Source organism: Nicotiana sylvestris, chromosome 7 (genome assembly GCF_000393655.2).
Source record: "Nicotiana sylvestris chromosome 7, ASM39365v2, whole genome shotgun sequence".
Taxonomy (NCBI): domain Eukaryota; kingdom Viridiplantae; phylum Streptophyta; class Magnoliopsida; order Solanales; family Solanaceae; genus Nicotiana; species Nicotiana sylvestris.
In genome coordinates, this window is record NC_091063.1 from 169,685,770 (window position 1) to 169,706,401 (window position 20,632).

Here is a 20,632-nt window from a genome sequence, read left to right on the forward strand (position 1 = left end):
TCAAATTTACCTCCAAATCCTCGAATCTAGCCACAATAATTCGATTCAGTAAATAAAAATTATAGGAATTAATTCCATATGAAATTCTACATTTTTCATTAAAAATCCGAAAATGCACTCAAAATTCACCCGTGGGCCCACATCTCGAAATATAACAAAAGTCACGGAATATGAACACCCATCCAACCACAAGTCCAACCAAACAAATTTTACCAAAATCCTACATCGGATTGGCTTTCAAATATTAAAAATTCATCTTTATGGAATTTTTGAAAATTCCTCCATTTCTCTTCAAATATCAATAATCTAACGCAAAAAATGAAGATTTATTCATGAAATAAAATCACAAGGGATTCAAGAACACTTACCCCAAGAATTCCCGTGATTTCTTGCTCAAAATTGCCCAAAACCCGAGCTTGGCAGTCAAACAAATGACCAAAAACCGGACTGCTGGAGTTAAAACTGTCCAAAATTTCTGGGGTACTGTTCATACGTTTTTATTGTTCACATGACTATTCACGTACTATTCATGTGTACTGTACATGGGTACTATTCACGCAGGAGCGGTCACTGTTCACACATGCGAAAAATCCAGAAACTGCCCAGAAAATTGCATCAGCTTTTCTTTTCACTAAAAAGGTTCTAACTCCATCATACGAACTCGGAATTTGATGATTCTTATTCCTATGAGTCAAAAATAACAATACGAACATAGACCTTCAGTCAAAACTCAATTCGGAGCTCATTTTCTCAATTCAATACCCATTTCGCTAGTTAAATAATTAACTCATATTTCGTGTCAAAAATCCAATCGCGACTTGATGAAATTAGACCAAACTTTCTGGATCAGTCCTATAATTCATTATCAAAATGCCGGAAGTCTCGAAATCAAATTTCGATCTCTAGAACTAAAAATGGACCTTTGGATCATTACATGCTTATGCTCAAAACGGCAAAATCTTCCAAAAACTCTTCCAAAACATATCCGAGCCTCATGGGACCCCGACCAAACATGACAACACACCCCATAACATAATTCAAACTTGTTCCAACCTTTGGAACGCTCAAAACAACATCAAAACATCAAATCACCCTCGGATTCAAGCCTAAGAATTCCAAAACTTCTGAAATCCAAATTCGATCAAAAAGTCGACCAAACGACGTCCAAATGACCTGAAATTTTGCACACACATCACAAATGACATAACAAAGCTAAAGCAACTCTCGGAATTCCATTCCTACCCTCGGATCAAAATCTCACCTATCAACCAAAATTCGTCAAAATATTAACTTTGCCAATTCAAGCCAAATCCTTCCACGGACTTCCAAAATGCATTCTGATCGCACTCCTAAGTCATAAATCACCCAACGAAGCTATCCAAATCATAAAATTTCCGATCCGAGCTCATATAAAAATAAGTCAACTCTTAGTCAAACCTTTCAAATTCAAAGCTTTCAACTGAGACTGTTCCTTCAAATTCATTCTAATTTTTCCTGAAAACCTACATCAGTCATAATATGTTACACGGGGCAAGTCATGCCCGGGAACTGTCGATCAAAGTGCAAAAGTTCAAAACTACTGGTGGGGTCGTTACAGCCTAGTTGTGAGGAAACACTAATACTGATTTGAGGCCGAGGTCCTGAGATATGTACGCCACGAGGTGGCTTGTTGATATTATTTATGAGGCCGAGAGCCTGAGATATATACGCCACGAGGTGGCTTGATTGATATGAGGTCGAGGGTCTAGATTTGATGCCACGAGATGGCTATATATTGCGCTTGGGCCGTAAGGGGCCCCTCCCGGAGTCTGTACACCCCTAGTGAGCGCGGGTACCCATTGTGATGTGAGATATAGCCCGAGGGGTTGATATTGTACTATGTGATAGCCTGAAGGGCTGGTATTGTTCTATGTGATTGCCCGAGGGGCTAGTACCATTCTATGTGATTGCCCGAGGGGCTGGTATTGTTTTGCAATATTGCCCGAAGGGCGAAGTTGTTGACATTGTGCCCGAGGGGCGAACCTTTAAGTGTTTATATTTCATTATTACTTGTCATTTTACCTGTTAAATTATGGTATTTGTACCCGAGGGGCGGATTTCTGTGCTTATCTGCACTATCTTTTTTGCATTCATTTGTGTAACTGTTGGAAAGTCATTTTCAAAGAAGTTTAAACTGAGCTAAGAGGTTTTAAGAGATTTTACAGCTTCACTGCTTTCTTACTGATTTTTGAACTGCTTCTATACAGCATTTTGATATGATTTACGTGATTTCTTGCCTTCAATCTTTATTTATATTGGTTACTCACTGAGTTGGAGTACTCACTTTACTCCCTGTACCTTGTGTGTAGATTCAGGTATTTATACACCCGGTAGCGGGTTTGGCTGATCGGAGGCAGAGTCATCGGAGTTTAGCAAGGTAGTTGCCGACGTTCGTAGCACCGCTTTTCTCCCTTTTCATTCATTAGTATTGCTTTGTATATTTCAAACCTTTCAGTTGTATTTATACCCTAGTAGATGTTGAAAGCATTAACACCCCGATTAGGGCTGTATCGGGTTGTACTTCCGCTAATTATTATCATTAAATCATGTTTAGACTGCTTATATGTTGTTTAACTGTTTTAAAAAGGTGAATTAGGTTTAGTTGGCTGGTCTTGTCTTCACGAGAGGCGTCATCACAACCGGGTCCGGTTTGGGGTCGTGACAACTGAGAAAAATCCAAAAGAACACCTCAAAGCCATCTCTCTACAATCAGGTATCTCTTGATAATCCATATGCAGATAGAGAAGGAAAGCTACAAGAAGTGGAAAAGGTAAATGAAGGTGAGAATAAAATCGAATCTAAGTTTCCAAAAGAACAAAAGGATAAAAGGAAAAATGTACAAGAAAATGAACTGAAAACAAATCCTCACTCTGTACCTCTCCCTTTTCCCCAAACGATGAAAAGAGAAAATCTTGACAAACAATTTTCAAAGTTTCTAGATATTTTGAAGCAACTTTACATTAACATACCTTTCACAGATGCTTTGACGCAAATGCCTTCATATGCTAAATTTCTCAAAGAAATTTTGTCAAGTAAAAGAAAATTGAAAGATGTTTCAGTGGTTAACCTTACAGAAAAATGTAGTGCTATACTTCAAAATAAACTCCCCCAGAAACTTGGTGATCCAGGAAGTTTTACAATTCCTTATACCGTAGGAGGTGCTCACTTTGAAAAGGCATTATGTGATTCAGGTGCTTCAATAAATCTAATGCATTTTCCAATTTTCAGGAAATTAGAATTTGGTAAAATGAAAGATACTGGAGTGTCTCTTCAATTAGCTGATCAAAGTACTAAAAGGCCCAAAGGAATAATTGAAAATGTCCTCATTAGAGTAGATAAATTTGTATTCCCAGTAGATTTTATATTACTTGAAATGGAAGAAAATATTGAGGTACCACTAATTTTAGGTAGACCATTTCTCGCAACAGGAAGAGCGATCATTGATGTTCATCAAGGACAATTCATATTGCGAGTTGATGAGGAGAGAGTAATTTTTTATATGCAGAAAATGATGAAATTTCCTGGGAATGAGCCATCATCATCTTGTTTTCAAATTGACTTACTAGATGACCTTGTAGAGGAATACAAAGATAATCAGTTAATTAATGATTCATTGGAGAGATGTTTGGCTAGGTCAGGTACCATAAGTGATGATAACACTGTAATTAGAGAACAAGCTGAAATACTAGAAAAAGAGTCAGAAAATGAGAAAGTCTCATAAGAAGGAGCTAAATTAAAAATTGAACTCAAAGAACTTCCTTCTCATTTAAAAATATGTGTTTCTTGAACCTGAATTATTTTCAGTAATCATTTCATCTTCTTTGGCTATAGAATAGGAAAGCAAACTGACTGGAGTCCTGAGAAAATACAAAAAGAGTCTTAGGGTGGACTATAGCTGACATCAGAGGAATCAGTCCAGCTATTTGTAAGCACAGGATTCTTATGGAGAAATATTACAAGCCAATAGTTCAACCCCAAAGGAGACTAAACCCAATAATGCAGGAAGTCGTCAAGAAAGAAGTGGTAAAACTTCTAGCAGCAAGTATCATTTATCCAATATCTGACAGTCCTTGGGTAAGTCATGTGCAGGTAGTACCAAAGAAAGGAGGTATGACAGTAATAAAAAATAAAAATAATGATCTCATACCTACTAGAACAGTCACAGGATGGAGAGTCTGTATAGATTACAGACGACTTAATGATGTCACGAGGAAAGATCATTTCCCTTTGCCTTTTATTGACCAAATGCTTGAAAGAATTGCAAGCCATAAATTTTATTGTTTTCTTGATGGATATTCTGGGTATAATCAGATACCAATTGCTCTAGAAGATCAGAAGAAACCCACATTCACATGTCCCCATGGTACGTATGCTTACAGAAGAATGCCATTTGGACTATGTAACGCTCATGCTACATTTCAGCGTTGCATGCCAGCAATTTTCTCAGATATGACTGAAAAGTTTCTTGAAATTTTCATGGATGATTTCACACTTTTTGGTAAAACATTTGAAGAATGTCTCTATCATTTAACTTTGGTGCTTAAAATATGCGAAGAGACAAATCTAGTTCTTAACTGGGAAAAGTATCACTTTATGGTAACAGAGGGAATTGTTTTAGGACATAAAATCACTGCTAAAGGAATAGAAGTTGATAAGGCTAAAATTTATCTTATAGCAGGATTACCCTCTCCCATCACTGTTAAAGGTATTAGAAGTTTCTTAGGGCATGCATGTTTTTATAGAAGGTTTATAAAAGATTTTTCAAAAATTTCAAAACCTCTGACTAACCTACTGATGAAAGATGTGAAATATAAATTTTCAGATGATTGCAGAAAAGCATTTGAGTTTCTTAAAGAACATATGACTAATGCTTCAATTGTTGTCTCTCCTGATTGGAGCCAGCCATTTGAAATAATGTGTGATGCAAGTGATATAGCAGTAGGAGCGATATAGGGACAAAAGAAAAATAATATTTTTAGACCCATATACTATGCCAACAGAACCTTCAATGAAGCTCAAATGAATTATGCAACAACCGAGAAGGAGTTATTGGCAGTAGTATTTGCGTTTGATAAATTTCGTTCTTACTTAATAGGAACAAAGGTTACAGTATTCACTGATCATGCAGCCTTAATGTATCTATTAACAAAGAAAGATAATAACTTGTATTGGTATATGATATAAATGAATTTGGATACTTGTGAAGTTTCCAACGAATATTTGAAAAAAAAACTTTAAGGACTTTAAGGAATAAATTACACGTAAATGACTTTCGATCATATTCTGACAACATATCATGAATATTTCAAGTTCATAAAACATTGAAAACTTCTTAATTTATGCCTCCATTTTTGCTAATGTAAATTTTCTGTTGTGGTGCAACTTTGAGTGTTTGAAGAAAATCAAGGCATGCTTAAATCAATATAATCAATAACTAGAACTTGCCTCTATTGTTGGTCAAGGCGAAATCCTAGAAAAATGCTAATTTCAAAAAAGGAATTAGGCTATCTTTGGATCGATTGAGCCTTTTGATTTATCCTACTAACTGAAAATTATCTTTAGTATCCCATTTTGAGTTTTAAATATCTTTTTGTTCATCTATACCTTATAATACAAAGCTAATATGCGCACATGGACATCTGATTTTATTACTACAAATACAAAAAAATCCATTCCTTTTCTTTACTGGCACTGTGGTATACGAGTTTGAAAGATGACAACTTGCATTGGTATATGATAGAAAATAATTTGGATATTTGTGAAGTTTCCAACGAATATTTGTAGAAAAAAAAGAAGAAAAAAAGTGTATGTATATATACACACATATAAGAACATGTACATAGTATATGTATGGGTACGAGTATGTGTTCTATTCAAAAATAAACAAAAAAAAAAGAAGTAAAAAAATAAAACACATACGAAAACCGGAAGGATAAATAAATTAATTCCTCGTGATCAGTACTAATCTATATTTTTTTGATGAACGAAGTCATCTAGCTTAACAAACCAAGCCAGAAGGAAGGAAAATCACTATAAAAAAATCATTTATCCTACCAGCCTACAGCCTAACATTACAAGCCAACAAAAGTCCTAAAAGATTCTGAAGTCAGCATTGATCTATATTAATGGTGATTGACAACAAAGGCAAGCCTATGGTTTATTGTAAATAATTGAGTCAGTATTCTTGATTTTCCTAAAACTCGAAGATGTCGTACAGTGATATTAGCAGAGTAAAATTGGAGATATAAAGAAAATAAGTTTTACAAAGTTCAAATGGATTGAAATTTTGGGTGGAGTCATTATATGTCGCAAAGTTGCGAATGTGTAATTATTCCTAAAAAGAATTATTTCCTCGAGGACGAGTAAAAGCTTAATTGTGGGAGAGTTTGATAAGTACATTTTACCTGATTTTAATGTATAACTTTCTTCGCAAAAGTATAAAAATTATCATGTTGCTTTCACAAATTCAACTTGATTGTGCAGGAAATGCTACGAGAAGAATTGGTGCAAAAGCAATAAGGCTTCAAGAAGAAGAAAAGGGAGGAAGCAAGTTACGACAAACTGCATAAAATCCATCTACCACAACAAAGTGGTCATAACCAGATCCAAAATTAAAAGAATCTTTCATAACCAAAACAAGTAGCTATAACCAAACTAACTTGTTATGGTTTGATTATAAAAGCATACGTTGGCAAGTGATGAAGGAGGAGGGACAGGAGCTCAGCAGACAACTAAATCCATTTCAGAGTCTTTCCTTTTCATTTCAGTCAGTTGTGCAGTTCTTTGAATTTTCGCCCAGTCATTACAATGGCTTTTGTTTCTTGTTCCTAATAAATCATAGCTTTGAAAATTACTCTATATCCTGCTTTTAATTAAATAGGGGAAATTATTCTTTCTGAATATTTCTTTCTATTTTCTTTCTGAATATTTCTTTCTATTTTCTTATCTAATGGACAAGAATATTTTCATTAACAGTATTAGCTCCAGTATAGAGTAACTTACCATGTGTTGGGAGGATGACGGATCTTAATATTTTTATATAATAGTAAATTATTCCTCAATTTCACATGCCTGAGCTAAAGCTTTTTATTTAAATTGCATATGCTTTATAGTTAGGTATCATTTAATTTGTAAAATCTATCTATTTCATACTACATATTAACTTCTTACTAATTCTGTAATCGAAAGGGGCAGAAGAAGTAATATAGTAAATTTTGGTATTGATAGATGTTAACTTCTATTTAATGACAACTAGCTCTTATATGTTAAAATTGATTTTATACTTATTTGTAATCGAAAAAGGCAAATATTATAATAATCAATTATAACAAGTAGGAAACCAAAAGGGACTTACTAAAAAGAGCATGCTTTAGTTCAAGTATATATTTCTGGTTCTTTAATATTACCATTTTAATGATTAATTTGTGTAACCGAGAGGAATGCATTTAATTATCCGTCTATAGTAATAATATATAAATGTAATCGTGTGAGGCATTTATACATTTATGAGAAATAGAAGTTGAAGGATAAATGTATATATTATATAATAAAAATATTAAGTGAAGTCAGGATCCCAACACCTTTTTATTATATTTGTGAAAAAAAATTATTTTCTATTGCTCTATTCATGTATTTTAATTAGTTAATTTACAACTCAACTCTTTCTGATTTTCTCAAATAGTAATTAAAACAAGAAACGTTTGTAAAATAGATAAACCAATCTCTGTGGGTTCGATATCTTTCTATATTATAATTTGACAGAGTACGAGTTTAATTTATACACACACAAAACAATCGTCAATTTCTTTGTCAGAATTGTTAATACATATGCAAATTTATACCTTATTCACTCCCTCTGCTTGTATTCTGTTACAGGACCTTTTTCTAAAGAAGCCTCTGGTTTTTGGCAAACTTCATAAGGGGCTCTACCTCCTACAATCAGATAATCTTTCTTCTATTGATTCTTGCACTTCTTCATTTGTAAATACTATAACTGCCATCGTGAAAGATGTTAATAAGAGCAGTTTCAATCTTGCAATTCTGCACCTGCCATTATTGTTAATTCTGCGTTTTATTCCTCTTTATCTCTTCACCATATATGACATTTGACGTTAGGCCATGTGCCTTTTGCTAAAATGAAGTCGATTCCTTTTCTTTCTGACAAATTACCTAAGAAACAAACCTTTTTGTGCCCTATTTGTCATATGGCTAGGCAACAAAGATTATCCTTCCCTGAGAGTACCATACACTCTTCTACTCTTTTTCAACTGGTTCATGTAAACTTGTGGGGATTGAGGCAACAACTTTTTTCTTAGCTCAGGGTATTTTGTATCAGACTTCATGCCTAGATACACATCAACAAAATAGTGTGGTAGAAAGAAAACACAAATATTTACTAGAGACTGCTAGGGCCCTTTCTTTTTCAATCCAAATTACCAATCAAATATTGGGGTGATTGTGTGTTAACTTCCACATACTTGATAAATAGATTTCCTTCTCCTTTACTTCATAATAAGTCACCATTTGAGATTTTACATGGTAGTTCTCCGCCTCTCAATCATTTGAAGACTTTTGGTTGCATGTGCTTTGTTGCTGTGCCTAAACCCTATACAGATAAGTTTAAGTCCAGAACCATACCCTCTGTTTTTATTGGCCATATCCCTAGAAAGAAAGCTTACAAACTTCTGAACCTTTCTTCTTTGAGTATATTTCACTCTAGGGATGTAGTATTTCATGAACATGTCTTTCCTTATTCTGATCACTCTCATGCAAATTTGTTCCTCCATTCCTATGATATTCCCTCATCATCTAGTAGTGTTCCTGCTAATTCTCTTCATCCTTCCTCACCTACACATGGTTCTGTTGAAGGTTCTCCTTTGAGAAGTCCATTGTACATCATCAGACTCCCATTAACCTGAACAGTTATGTCTGTTCACCTGCACATCCTTATAACCAGAATCCACCTCTCAGAAAATATACTAGACATCACCAAACTCCCATCTACCTAAATGATTATGTGTGCACCTCTGTTTCTGGTCCTACTTCCTCTCCTATATCTAATGACATTTTATTTGCTAGAACCTTAGTTCTATCATCAAGTTGTCTCCAATCATGCCTGGCAGGAAGCCATGATGAAGGAGTTTCAAGCTCTAGAGGCCAATAACACCTGGGATATTGTTCTTCTTCCTCTAGGGAAGAGAGCTATCTCCTGTAAATGGGTCTATAAGATTAAACAAAAGGTGGATGAGTCTATTGAAAGGTATAAAGCTAGACTAGTTATTAGGGGGGATAGCCAACATGAAGGTGTGGATTTTAATGAAACTTTTTCTCCTGTGGTAAAACTTACAACTATCAAATGTCTATTGTCTGTAGCAATCAAAAGGAATTGGATTGTATTTCAGTTAGATGTCAACAATGCATTTTGCATGGCGACTTAGATGAAGACTTCTTTATGAAAATTCTTCCTAGACTCTCTGTTCAAACTTCTTTTTCTATTTCCCACTCTTCCCCTCTCGCTTGCAAGCTTAATAAGTCACTTTATGGGCTTCGACAAGCCTCCAGGAAATGGTATGTCAAATTATCTTCAGCTCTTCAATCCAAAGGTTTTAACCCTAGTTTGAATGATTATTCCTTGTTTACCAAGCTGGCCAATGGAAAGTGATTTGAATGATTATTTCTTGTTTACCAAGCTGGCCAATGGAAAGTTAACTGTGATTGTTGTATATGTTGATGATATTTTGGTGGTTGGGGATGATTTGTCTGAAATCCACTATCTGAAATCTTTATGGATAATGAATTCAAAATCAAGGACCTTGGGGAGATCTACTATTTTCTTGGTTTAGAGATTGTCAGGGATTCTTCTGGATTTGTGATTAGTTAACAGAAGTTTATTTTGGAGTTGCTCTCTGAATTTCATTGCTCTGTTGTTTCATCTATTGTTGCTCCTCTTGATCCTCATGTGAAGTTATCTGCTAATATTGGTGAGTTGCTACCTGATCCATCTTTTTATAGAAGACTTGTGGGTAAATTGAACTATCTCCAACACACTCAACCTGATTTGTCTTATATAGTTCAACACTTGAGTCAATTTATGTCCAAACCCAGGGTTTCTCATTTAGAAGTTGCTCTACATGTGTTAAGATACTTGTCTGGCACCAGTTCTTTGTGTTTACTTCTTCCTAGTACTTCAGATTTTTCTCTTAAAGGGTACTGTGATTCTGACTGGGCCTCCTATGCTGATTTAAGAAAGTCTGTTAGTGGTTTTGCATTGTTTCTTGGTGGTTGTCCGGTGTCTTGAAAATCCAAGAAGCAACCTATTGTTGCCTTGTCTTCTGCCGAGGCAGAATATAGAGCTTTGAGGCTTTTGGTTGTTGAAATCACTTGGATTCTCAGACTACCTAGTGAACTTGGTATCTCTGATATTGCTCCTATTGCTGTATTTTGTGACAACCAAGCAGCAGTTCATATTGCCAAGAATCCCGTATTTTATGAGTACACCAAACACATCGAGATCGATTGTCATTTTGTGCGGAATGCAGTATCTACTAGTATCATCAGTCTTCATTCCATTTCTACACATTCTCAATTGGTTGACATTTTCACCAAGCCCTTATTAGGCATTCAGCAGCAAAGTTTCCTTTTCAAGCTTGGAATGGGCTCCCCTTCCAGCTTGAGAGGGATATTGGAGTTGGAACTGTTCAGCCCAACACATTGCAAAGGCCAAACGACCAGCCCACTCCTACTTAGTAAAAGGGTCGCGAATCCTTCTTTATTTATGTGACCCGACCCAATTGTTTTGTATATATAAAGTTAGATAATGCTTTTGTAAATAATTAATTCATTTTGACATTTTACATCATTAATAAAATTTCTCTCTCTCATATTGCATCAGACATTCCTAGGGTTCATTATCTGAAAGCTCTTTTGATTGATACGGATTCAAGATGTTTTCAGCGAGTGCTGAGTGTTATGAATGAGTGACTGGGAGGAATGAGTGATTGTGAGGTTGGAGTGATTGGGAGGACTGAGAGATGATTGCTTGAGAGGTTGTATATGATTACATTATTGATGCACACAATTGCCTTATATCCATATTTTGAAAACTGTTGAAAGATATTCTTACCCTGTTTTGCTTGAACTTGACTAAAAATAAATTGATTTGACTTGAATTACCGGAACTTGGGAAGCATGACTATTTTCCTTTCTAAAATTATTGAAAATGAACTAAAACTGTATAGCTCGTCACTAGCTTCAGTTCCTTATTTATTATTGTTGCTTACTGAGTTGGTGTACTCACGTTACTCCCTTTGCCTCGCGTGCAGATTCCTGAGTTGTTGGATGCAGGGGTTGTTGATAGTACTCGTAGCTGGTTATTGGAGAACGTGAGGTAGCTGCCGGCGTTCGCAGCCCTGCTTTCTTCTTCCCTATCTTTCCTTATTTTCTGTATTTGGATTCCAGACTATGTTATACTTGTTACTTTCGGGTCGGTTATGTTAGATGCTCATGACAAGTGACACTCCGGTGTCAGACTTTATTTCCGCACTTATGTTTTGGGGTTCACCCCGTTTTATGGCAAAGATTTCAGTTCTTTTAAAAGTCTTAATTTATTTTTGGTTATTGTTGAAAGCGTTTTGGTAATGTCGGCTGTCCTAGTATCATCGATAGGCACCATCACGACGGGTCGTAATACTATATAACTAATTCAACTAAATTTATCATCTAATATTGAATTCAACTACATAACTCAATGTAATAACATTCATTTTGATCATTTAAACAAATATCACATTTAGTTTAACATCCATTGCTAATTTTTAATAATTTATTCTTTTTACACGTTTTATATTAATTGATGTGATGTACACGTGCATGTACACCACATATATATATATATATATATATATATATATTTAAAGTAGTGGCTGTCTTATGAGCAGTATTGAATAAATTTGTAGCTAAGTACTCAAATCGTTTATGTCAATAACGTGAAATTATTTCAAATTATAGTTGTGAATTATCAGTATTTTCCTCCTAGAATTTTGTTACATAGTATGATTCAACATAACTTATCAAAATAGTAAATACAAAACCCATTTTAAAAATTAATTATATTATTTTTTACACAAAAAGTAATAACTTTGGTAGTTTTACAGGCTCAGTTTCTAAAATTTGTTTTGTAAAAGATAAAATCTATGATAACTAGTTTATACTTAGAATTATAAGTTTGACTAAGAATAAAAATAGAGTTGTTGCTCAAGTTCTCTAATTAATTTTCCAGAAGAGAAAGCTCGTGCAATTTTTTAATTTCCAGCAGGTCGCTTCTTTCATATGCGACTACTGCTCGTACAATTAAAATCAGGAATCATTTTTGTTGTTTCGAACTCTAGTATCGATTGTTAGAGTTGTATTCTGTATTTTAGTTGGATCGGTAGCTACATTGACAATGTATTTCAACTTCATCTCTTCTATTTTCTTCATCTACCCCTTAATTTTAGCGGAGTTTAATAAGGCTCAGGTGCAAAGCTGTCAATTAAAATATTATTCTTTTTTTATACTTAATAAAAAGTAAAAATGTCTAACTAACAATAATACTCAAACTATTCTTGAGATTTAAAAATGTTTCAATTATTATTGTGACATGTATATGCTTCTAAACCAGGGGACAAACTTCATTCTTATGCGAATTTAGAATTTAAGTTGTATGAGTTTATCTTTAAGGTTCTTATTATTAAATTCAATTATATTTTTAAAGTTATAAGCTTATGTCTATTATTTATTATAATTGTTACTCATATATTAATATTTCATGTCGAAATTAGTACCAAATTCAGATGGACCCTAGTACCATATAGTTGCAACCGCCATGTAACTCATATTATCTGCTATTTAATTTTTTTGTCTACTCTTTCGAAATATTTAATAACGTAAACTACAAAATTGTTTGTCTAAATTATCCTTTGTCTTTTCCGTTTTACTTTATAATACTCCGTTAATTGCCTTTAGCGTCCACAAAACTTTGTGACAACAAACACGTATTCCATTAACGTTTCATACTTAGGTTTAGTAACTTAACAATAAGAAATAATACGTGTGGAAAAGAAAACTAATATTAATATTGGATGTGCAAACAAAGCTCGTCATTGGTAGCTAAAAAAATTGGAAGTTTACAAATAAGGTGTATAGATCTCTTAATGGTGTGAAGTTTTTTGGGAAAAATCGTACGGGCTTGGCTCAAAGCGGACAATATCTCACCATGATAAGAGTGTCATTTGGTCGTTTTAGCCCAACAATTGGTATCAGCGCCCAGGTTCGGCGAGACGAATATGGAGATGGCAAAGTGATGGTGCGGGGCGGTGCGCATACAAGAAGAAGCAAGTTGTAGGCTTCAGTTGTCACAATACTCTAACAATGTGTGTGACACACAGTGTATCTCGGAAATTGACCCGTGAATTGTGATACTGGGCCCACGTGGAACTTAGTTCGTGGGGGAGATTGGGTGTGCGAACAAAGTCTCACATTAGTAGCTGAAAAGAATGGGAGTCTACATATAAAGTGTACGAATCTCTTAATGGTGTGAGACCTTTTAGGGAAAACCGTGTGAGCTTGGCCAAAAGCGGATAATATTATATCATGTTAAGAGTGTCATTAGACCATTTTAGCCCAACAATTAGCATAACTTAATAATAGTTTAAACTTCTAAACTTAATTTAACACTGGGTTAGGCACAAATTTCAAGAAATATATTAACATAAAGTGTACTTTCTTTTACTTTAAATAATCTTACAAAGTTAATAGTCACGTGAGAAACTTCACAGTTAAAGCAGCAGAGTGTTATCCTTTTCTAATACGTACAAATATATAAGAAAAAAAATATATAGAGCAAAGCCAGAAAGCTTCCCTTGTGGCTGTGTGACTAAAGGGATCTTCCATAAAACAAAAAATTAAAGGGGAAAAAAATGTGTTATTGGGGCTTTAGAAAAGCTACTAAAACAAAGGTTTTTGCCTTGTGGCAGTATGAAGTTTATGCAAGTTTCCCTTTTTTACAATATCGGTTGTGGTGGACTGATAGTACTTCGTCGTCCTAAATTAGAGAATTTGAGATCTAAATGATAAATAATAATGTAATAGGACCTCAATACGGATTAAAAAAAAAGGATGAAAAACCTGCTTGGTAAGTTGTGATTAGAGGTCGAACTAGGATTTAAAGTTATTTGGTTTAGAATTCTACTCCCGCCGTCCTCTTTTACTTGTCAATTATTGACTTGGCACGTACATTAACAAATAATAAATAAAATACATAATTTACCATGATACCCATATTAATTGATGCATATTTTTAATAGATTTGAGAAAATGATTTGAAATGAGTAATTAATATTGTGGGTATAACAAGAAAAAAAATTGTTTTCTCTTGATATGCTAAAAGTAACAAGTAAAAGTGAAAATCTATTTTAAGAATATTAGACAAATAAAAGTTAACGAAGAGAGTAATTCTTTTAAGTTTTTTAGTTCTAAATTAAGACTTCATGCACCTTCGATAAAATTCTTAAGATAAATATAAGGTTCGAACCAAAGTTATTGAGTTCGCCGCCATAATTATGATGATAGATATTGAATAACTAGCCACTTGGCTAGCCAAGTAGTCATTAAGTATCCATTTGCCCCACATTGGAATAAGCTCTAAGCGGTCACTAATTATCAAACTCTTTAGTCATCATATATTCAATGCTGCTTCTATATTTAATAAATGAATGCTAGAAGGTAAAATGTCTCTATTTCGTTCGGTTTCATTTTATAATATATAAAAGTGTTTGATTTAACCACATAACTTAACAAATTAAGGGTGACATTCGACCAGGAAAAAAAAAGCGTTTAATATGTAAATCAAAAATATATAAAGTAACTACAATTTTCTTAAATGAATAGTGGTCAGAGTTTCACATATTTTTTTTTCTTTTCTCTTTCTTTATAAAATATTAAATTTTTATGTATCAAATAATTCATGTCATAAAAAATAAAAGAATATTAATGCAAGTGCCATTCAATCATGTAGGCGTGGAGACAAAGATTTATCATAGTCTTGATTATTTTGGAGTTACATTAACCTGGTCAATGATGCACTGCAGTATTAGTTGTCTCTCATTTCCAAAAAATTTAGTAAAAAATAGAAGAGTTTTATTTATCGCACCATAAACTTGATAGTTGAGCGATATTCTAGTATCATATGATTTGATACGATACATTACTAATAAAGTAATTTAAAAAAAATAAAGGTATTTATTTCTGGAAAGTTCATGGGCCAGCCAATGCACGGACAAGTCACTTGCTTGTTTTTTGAGCTATCACTGCGTCAAGCTTTTAGATGTAATATATAAATTAATTATTTAAAATTAGTTATGTGAGGATTATAATGCATATGGTCTCCTAACCCACATCTGTAGAGCTTGTTTGGATTAACAATGTTGAGGAATGTGGGTCCTACATATTTAAAGTGTAAAGTTAGTTATAACTAATTAGTGAATTAATACAAGTAGTTAGTAGTGAAATCTTATAAGTAGCAGTTTCTGTAAATACGTAAATTGTACATTTCTAATATTGAGAAATGGAGTAAAGTTCTTCTTCTCCACCTCTATCTTCTCTCTTATTTCTCTGTATACCGCCATAGCTAGAACTCTCTTAACATGGTATTAGAATTCGGTTAATTGAGTGATGTTAGCTCAGCTATGACGGCACTCTTCAATCTCAATCTCAATCTCTTGCTTTACTGGCTGGTTCGATCTTCGTCCTAGTTTCATCTACTCAAGGCTAGGGTTTGAAATTTGTGTGTGGTTTGCTAGATTGAATCGATATTTGAAGAAATCGATCTGTGCATGTGCTTATAGATTCATCTTTGTTCTTCGATTCAAAAATTCTCGAAGTTCCTCAATTCATAACAATGTCGGTTCATGAAGATGTCACTGATCTTCAGCTTGCAACGATGAATGCAGCTCAATTAGTACATCAAGTGGATCATCATCATCCCTTGTACATTTACCCATCTGATACACAAAGTTCGGTTCTTATTTCTATTCAATTGCAAGGATCTGAAAATTACTCGATTTGAAGTAGGTCATTGAAAATCGTATTGCATGGCAAAAACAAGTTAGGATTTGTTCTAGGCACCTGCAAAAAGAGCAACTATGATGCTAGTATTCATGAACTTTGGGATAGATGTAATGCGATAGTGCTTGCATGGATTATGAATAATGCATCTCCTAATTTGCTTAGTGTTGTAATCTATGCATCAGATGCCTATACTGTTTGGGAAGATCTTAGGGAGATATTTGACAAAGTTAATGCTTCTAGGGTAGCCTATCTGCATAAAGAAATAGCTACATTAACACAAGGAGTATCCTCTGTATTTGTTTACTTTTCTCAACTAGGAGAACTGTGGGATGAGTATAAAAACTCTATTAGTTTCTCAGTTTATGTTATCATGAATCTCAACTTATCATCTTGTGGTTGTCCTGAATCTAAGAAACATGTTGAGTATTATCAACTTCAAAAAACTCTATCAGTTTCTCAATAGGCTTAATGACTCATATGAGAATGCTAAGAAACAAGTGTTGATGACTATGCCTCTACGTAATTTGAATCAAGATTATGCTATGAGCATTAATGTTGAAAGCCAAAGGATCAATGGAAAGAGTGTGCATGGTTCTAATGATGTCAATGAAGTTGCAGCTATGATGAGTAATAGACACTACAACAACAATGGAGGCCCTACAAACACTGAATACACTTGAGGTTACAAAGCAAAAAACTCATTCAACAAGTCACCAGTTTATTGTGAGTATTGCAGGTGCAAAGGACATATCGGGGAGAATTGCTTCAAACTGCATGGATATCCAACTGACTTCAAAGCCAAGAAGGGAGGAGGAAACTTCACTGCTCAGTTCAACAATGGAAGAAATTATGGGAGTCAACCTTCAGAAGCTCAAAATAATGCCTTGGGAAGCTCTACTCTCAGTTTTCCAACTCAATTCTTTACTCCAGAACAATACCAGCAGATATTGCAGATGTTGAACAAAGGCAAGGATGTTGAACTTGTAGCTAATTCAGCAACTACATATCTTTGTCCTTTTTGGTAAACCATAAGTGGATAATAAATACAGGAGCTTCAAACTACATGGTGCATAGTTTAAATCTATTGGGTTCCTATAAAGAATTATCATAAACAGATAAAAATAAAGTATACCTTCCTACTGGTGAGAAGGTTATTATTACACATACTGGGATCTATTCTTTTTTCAGAGATAAAAAGGTTCAGAACATATTGCATACCAGAATTTAAGTATAATCTACTCTCAGTCTCTAAAATCACAAAAGAACTAAAGTGTATTGTAGCATTCTTCCCTGATTTCTATGTCTTTTAGGAACTCTTCAGTGGTAAGGTCCTGAGGATTGGTAAAGAAGAACTTAGCCTCTACATACTCAAGGCTGAATACAGGCAATTTTCTAAGTAATATTTACTACCAACTGTAAATACCACTATTAGTAGTACAAATAAGTGTGTCAGTAAGGCTAGTGAAAGCAGTACACAATCTTTTAATAAGTTTGATCTGTGGCATAAGAGATTAGGGCATGATCCTCCAAAGATAGTACATAAAATACATAGCTTAAGTGATGTGCATCTTACTGGTGATCACAGTACTGTATGTCCCATTGTAAAACAACCCAGACTTCCTTTTCATCATAGCTCTTCATGTTCTACTTCTGTCTTTGATCTTGTGCATGCAGATGTTTGGGGTCCTTATAGGATCCCTACCCATGACAACAAAAGATATTTCTTGACTTTAGTTAATGATCACTCAAAAGTACATTTGGATCTTTTTTCTAACCGCTAAAGCTAATACTATTGTAGCATTGAAAAATTTCCTGGCAATGGTCACAAATCAGTTCAGGACCTCTATTAAATGTCTTATAACAGATACTGGCACTGAATTTATGAATGACCAAGTGACCACCTTATTGCAAAATATTGGAATTCTTCATCAAAGTTCCTCTGTGTACACTCCTCAACAGAATGGAGCTATTGAGAGAAGGCACAGGTCAATTCTAGATATGGCTAGAGCACTGAGATTCTAGGCCTATATACCTTTGCATTTATGGGGAGAATATGTGTATACTGCAGTATACCTAATGAACAGGCTACCTACTGCTCTTCTTCAAGGAAAGACACATTTTGAGGCATTGTATCAGAAAGTTCCTTCTACCAACATCTTAGAGTATTTGGGAGCTTATGTTATTCCACTAAAGTACAGAAGGTAGACAAGTTTAGTCCTAGAGTAGTCCCATCAGTTTTCATGGGGTATTCCTACTCTCAAAAAGGTTATGTGTTATATGATCTTCACTCCAAAAGTCTCTTTATGAGCAGAGATGTTGTGTTCAAAGAAGATATCTTTCCTTTTAAGAATATGAAGTTTGGTGTTCCTTATTTGTTCCCTGTTCTTGAGTTCACAGACTTCTCTCCCACCTATAAGGATGCTCAACAATTGTCTTCTAACTACATCACTCATATCATTCAATCATATCCTCTTACACATGTTAGTGATGATCCCTCAGCATCTGTGCCTGCAGAGATTCTCATTGATTATTCAACTCCTCCTACAGTAATCAGAAGATCCTCAAGACCTTCTAAACCTCTTGTGTGGCTCACTAATTATGTGGTTCAACCTTAGAAGGCAACTTGCTCATATCCAATCTCACAATATGTAGCTTATAATCAACTTTCTTTTGATTATCAAGCCTCTTTAGCAGCTTATTCTGCCATTGCTGAACCTAATTCCTTCAGTGAAGCTAGTGTTGATCCTAAGTGGGTGGAAGCTATGCAAGCTGAGATCTCAGCTTTGGAAGAAAATAACACTTAGTCTATAGTAGACCTACCACCAGACAAAGTTCTTATTGGGTATAAATAAGTTTTCAAAGTCAAGTATAAATTCAATGGTGAGGTGGAGAGATACAAGGCTAGATTAGTAGCCAAAGGCTACAGCCAACAGGAAGGCATAGACTACATAGAAATATTCTCACCACTAGCCAAAATGGTTACTGTGAGAGCTGTAGTTGCCTTAGTTGCTGCTTCCAGTTGATATGTATTCCAAATTGATGTGCATAATGCATTCTTGCAGGGTGACTTCGTGGAGAAAGTTTACATGAACATTCCTGATAGTTTTTCAAGCTAAAGGGAGTGTAAGAAAATGTGCAAATTACACAAGTCATTGTATGGGCTGAAGCAAGCACCCAGACAATGGAATCTCAAACTGACTGAAGCACTCCTAGATATGAAGTTTGTACAAAGCCATTATGATTACTCTCTTTTTACTAAAAGGACATGAAGACAAGAGGGGTTGCTCTGATGGTAAGCAACATCCACTTCTAACCAAGAGGTTGTGAGTTCGAGTCTCCCCAAGAGAAAGGTGGGAAGTTCTTGGAGGGAAGGATGTCGGGGGTCTATTTGGAAATAGCCTCTCTACCCCAGGTTAGGGGTAAGGTCTGCATACACACTACCCTTCCCAGACCCACTAAGTGGGATTATCCCGGGTTGTTGTTGTTGTTGTTACTAAAAGGACATGAACAGAACTGGTGATAGTACTAGTATACGTGGCTGACTTGTTGATTATAGTTAACAGTCTACACTCTATCAGACAAGTTAGAAAAGAATTATAGGAAAGATTCAAGATGAAGGATTTGGAAGATTTGAAATATTTTCTAGGAATTGAATTCTCAAGATCACAAAAGGGTATTTTGATGTGTCAGAGGAAGTATGCCTTGGAACTGGTTTCTGAACTTGGTCTAGCGGGTGAAAAACCAGTTTGTACACTCCTTGAATTCAATCATAAACTCACTTCTATTGAGTTTGATCAAGAAGCAAGCAAAAATGCATCTGAAGATATACTACTTGAAGATAAAGGCATCTATCAAATATTGATAGGTAAATTATTGTACCTAACCATAATAAGGCCAGGCATAGCCTTTGTAGTGCAGCTGCTCTGTCAATATACGCATGCACCCAAAGTCTCTCATATGGAAGTTGCAAAGAGAGTGGTAAGGTACATTAAGTCTACACCAGGACTTGGGCTTTTTGTGCCTACAGATAGCTGCAATCAACTTGTAGCATATTGTGATTTTGATTGGGGAACATGTGTGGAGTCTAAAAGATTAGTTTCTGGATATGTGGTTAAGTTTGGTGGTGCACTCATTTCATGGAAATCAAAAAAATAAGGGACAATGTCTAGAAGCTTAGCTAAAGCAGAATTTCGAAGCATGGCAACCAAAGTTGCTAAGATTGTATGGCTAGTTGGGCTATTCGGAGAACTAGGCATAGATATCAAATTACATGTGTTGTTGCACTGTGATAGCAAAGCAACCATTCAAATTATTGCACATGCTATCTTTCACGTGAGAACTAAACATATAGACATTGACCATCATTTTGTAAGGGAGAAACCGATGCAAGAACTGATCCAAACACAACATGTTGGGACAACAGAACAAATTGCAGATTTACTAACTAAGGTATTGTGCAAACCACATCATGAGTACTTACTGAGCAAGT

At 34.8% G+C, this 20,632-nt stretch overlaps 3 protein-coding genes across 3 annotated transcripts; all 3 read left to right on the forward strand.

Annotated features, from left to right (window-relative positions):
• The first annotated feature begins 2,935 nt into the window (after positions 1-2,935).
• Positions 2,936-3,760, forward strand: LOC138874122 (uncharacterized). The gene has a single exon (XM_070152625.1). It carries the CDS (start codon positions 2,936-2,938, stop codon positions 3,758-3,760), a length of 825 nt encoding a protein of 274 aa, XP_070008726.1.
• Positions 3,761-15,973: 12,213 nt separating this feature from the next.
• LOC138874123 (uncharacterized) lies at positions 15,974-18,947 on the forward strand. Its single transcript, XM_070152626.1, has 8 exons — positions 15,974-16,062; positions 16,147-16,566; positions 16,880-17,164; positions 17,729-17,826; positions 17,942-18,128; positions 18,228-18,344; positions 18,455-18,689; positions 18,762-18,947. Exons 1-8 carry the CDS (start codon positions 15,974-15,976, stop codon positions 18,945-18,947), a joined length of 1,617 nt encoding a protein of 538 aa, XP_070008727.1.
• An 808-nt stretch (positions 18,948-19,755) lies between these two features.
• On the forward strand, positions 19,756-20,298 carry LOC138874124 (uncharacterized mitochondrial protein AtMg00810-like). The gene has a single exon (XM_070152627.1). The coding sequence runs from the start codon at positions 19,756-19,758 to the stop codon at positions 20,296-20,298; it is 543 nt and encodes a 180-aa protein (XP_070008728.1).
• Positions 20,299-20,632: the final 334 nt, after the last annotated feature.

What these genes read in the sequence shown, in the direction of transcription:
- LOC138874122 (XM_070152625.1), top strand. Translation starts at nt 2,936, where the DNA reads ATGAAAAGAGAAAATCTTGACAAACAATTTTCAAAGTTTCTAGATATT.
- LOC138874123 (XM_070152626.1), top strand. Translation starts at nt 15,974, where the DNA reads ATGTCGGTTCATGAAGATGTCACTGATCTTCAGCTTGCAACGATGAAT. An exon ending in TGTGCATGCAGATGTTTGGG is followed by an intron (nt 17,827 to 17,941) that starts GTCCTTATAGGA and finishes ATACTATTGTAG; the next exon opens with CATTGAAAAATTTCCTGGCA. An exon ending in ATTCCACTAAAGTACAGAAG is followed by an intron (nt 18,345 to 18,454) that starts GTAGACAAGTTT and finishes CTTTATGAGCAG; the next exon opens with AGATGTTGTGTTCAAAGAAG.
- LOC138874124 (XM_070152627.1), top strand. Translation starts at nt 19,756, where the DNA reads ATGAAGGATTTGGAAGATTTGAAATATTTTCTAGGAATTGAATTCTCA.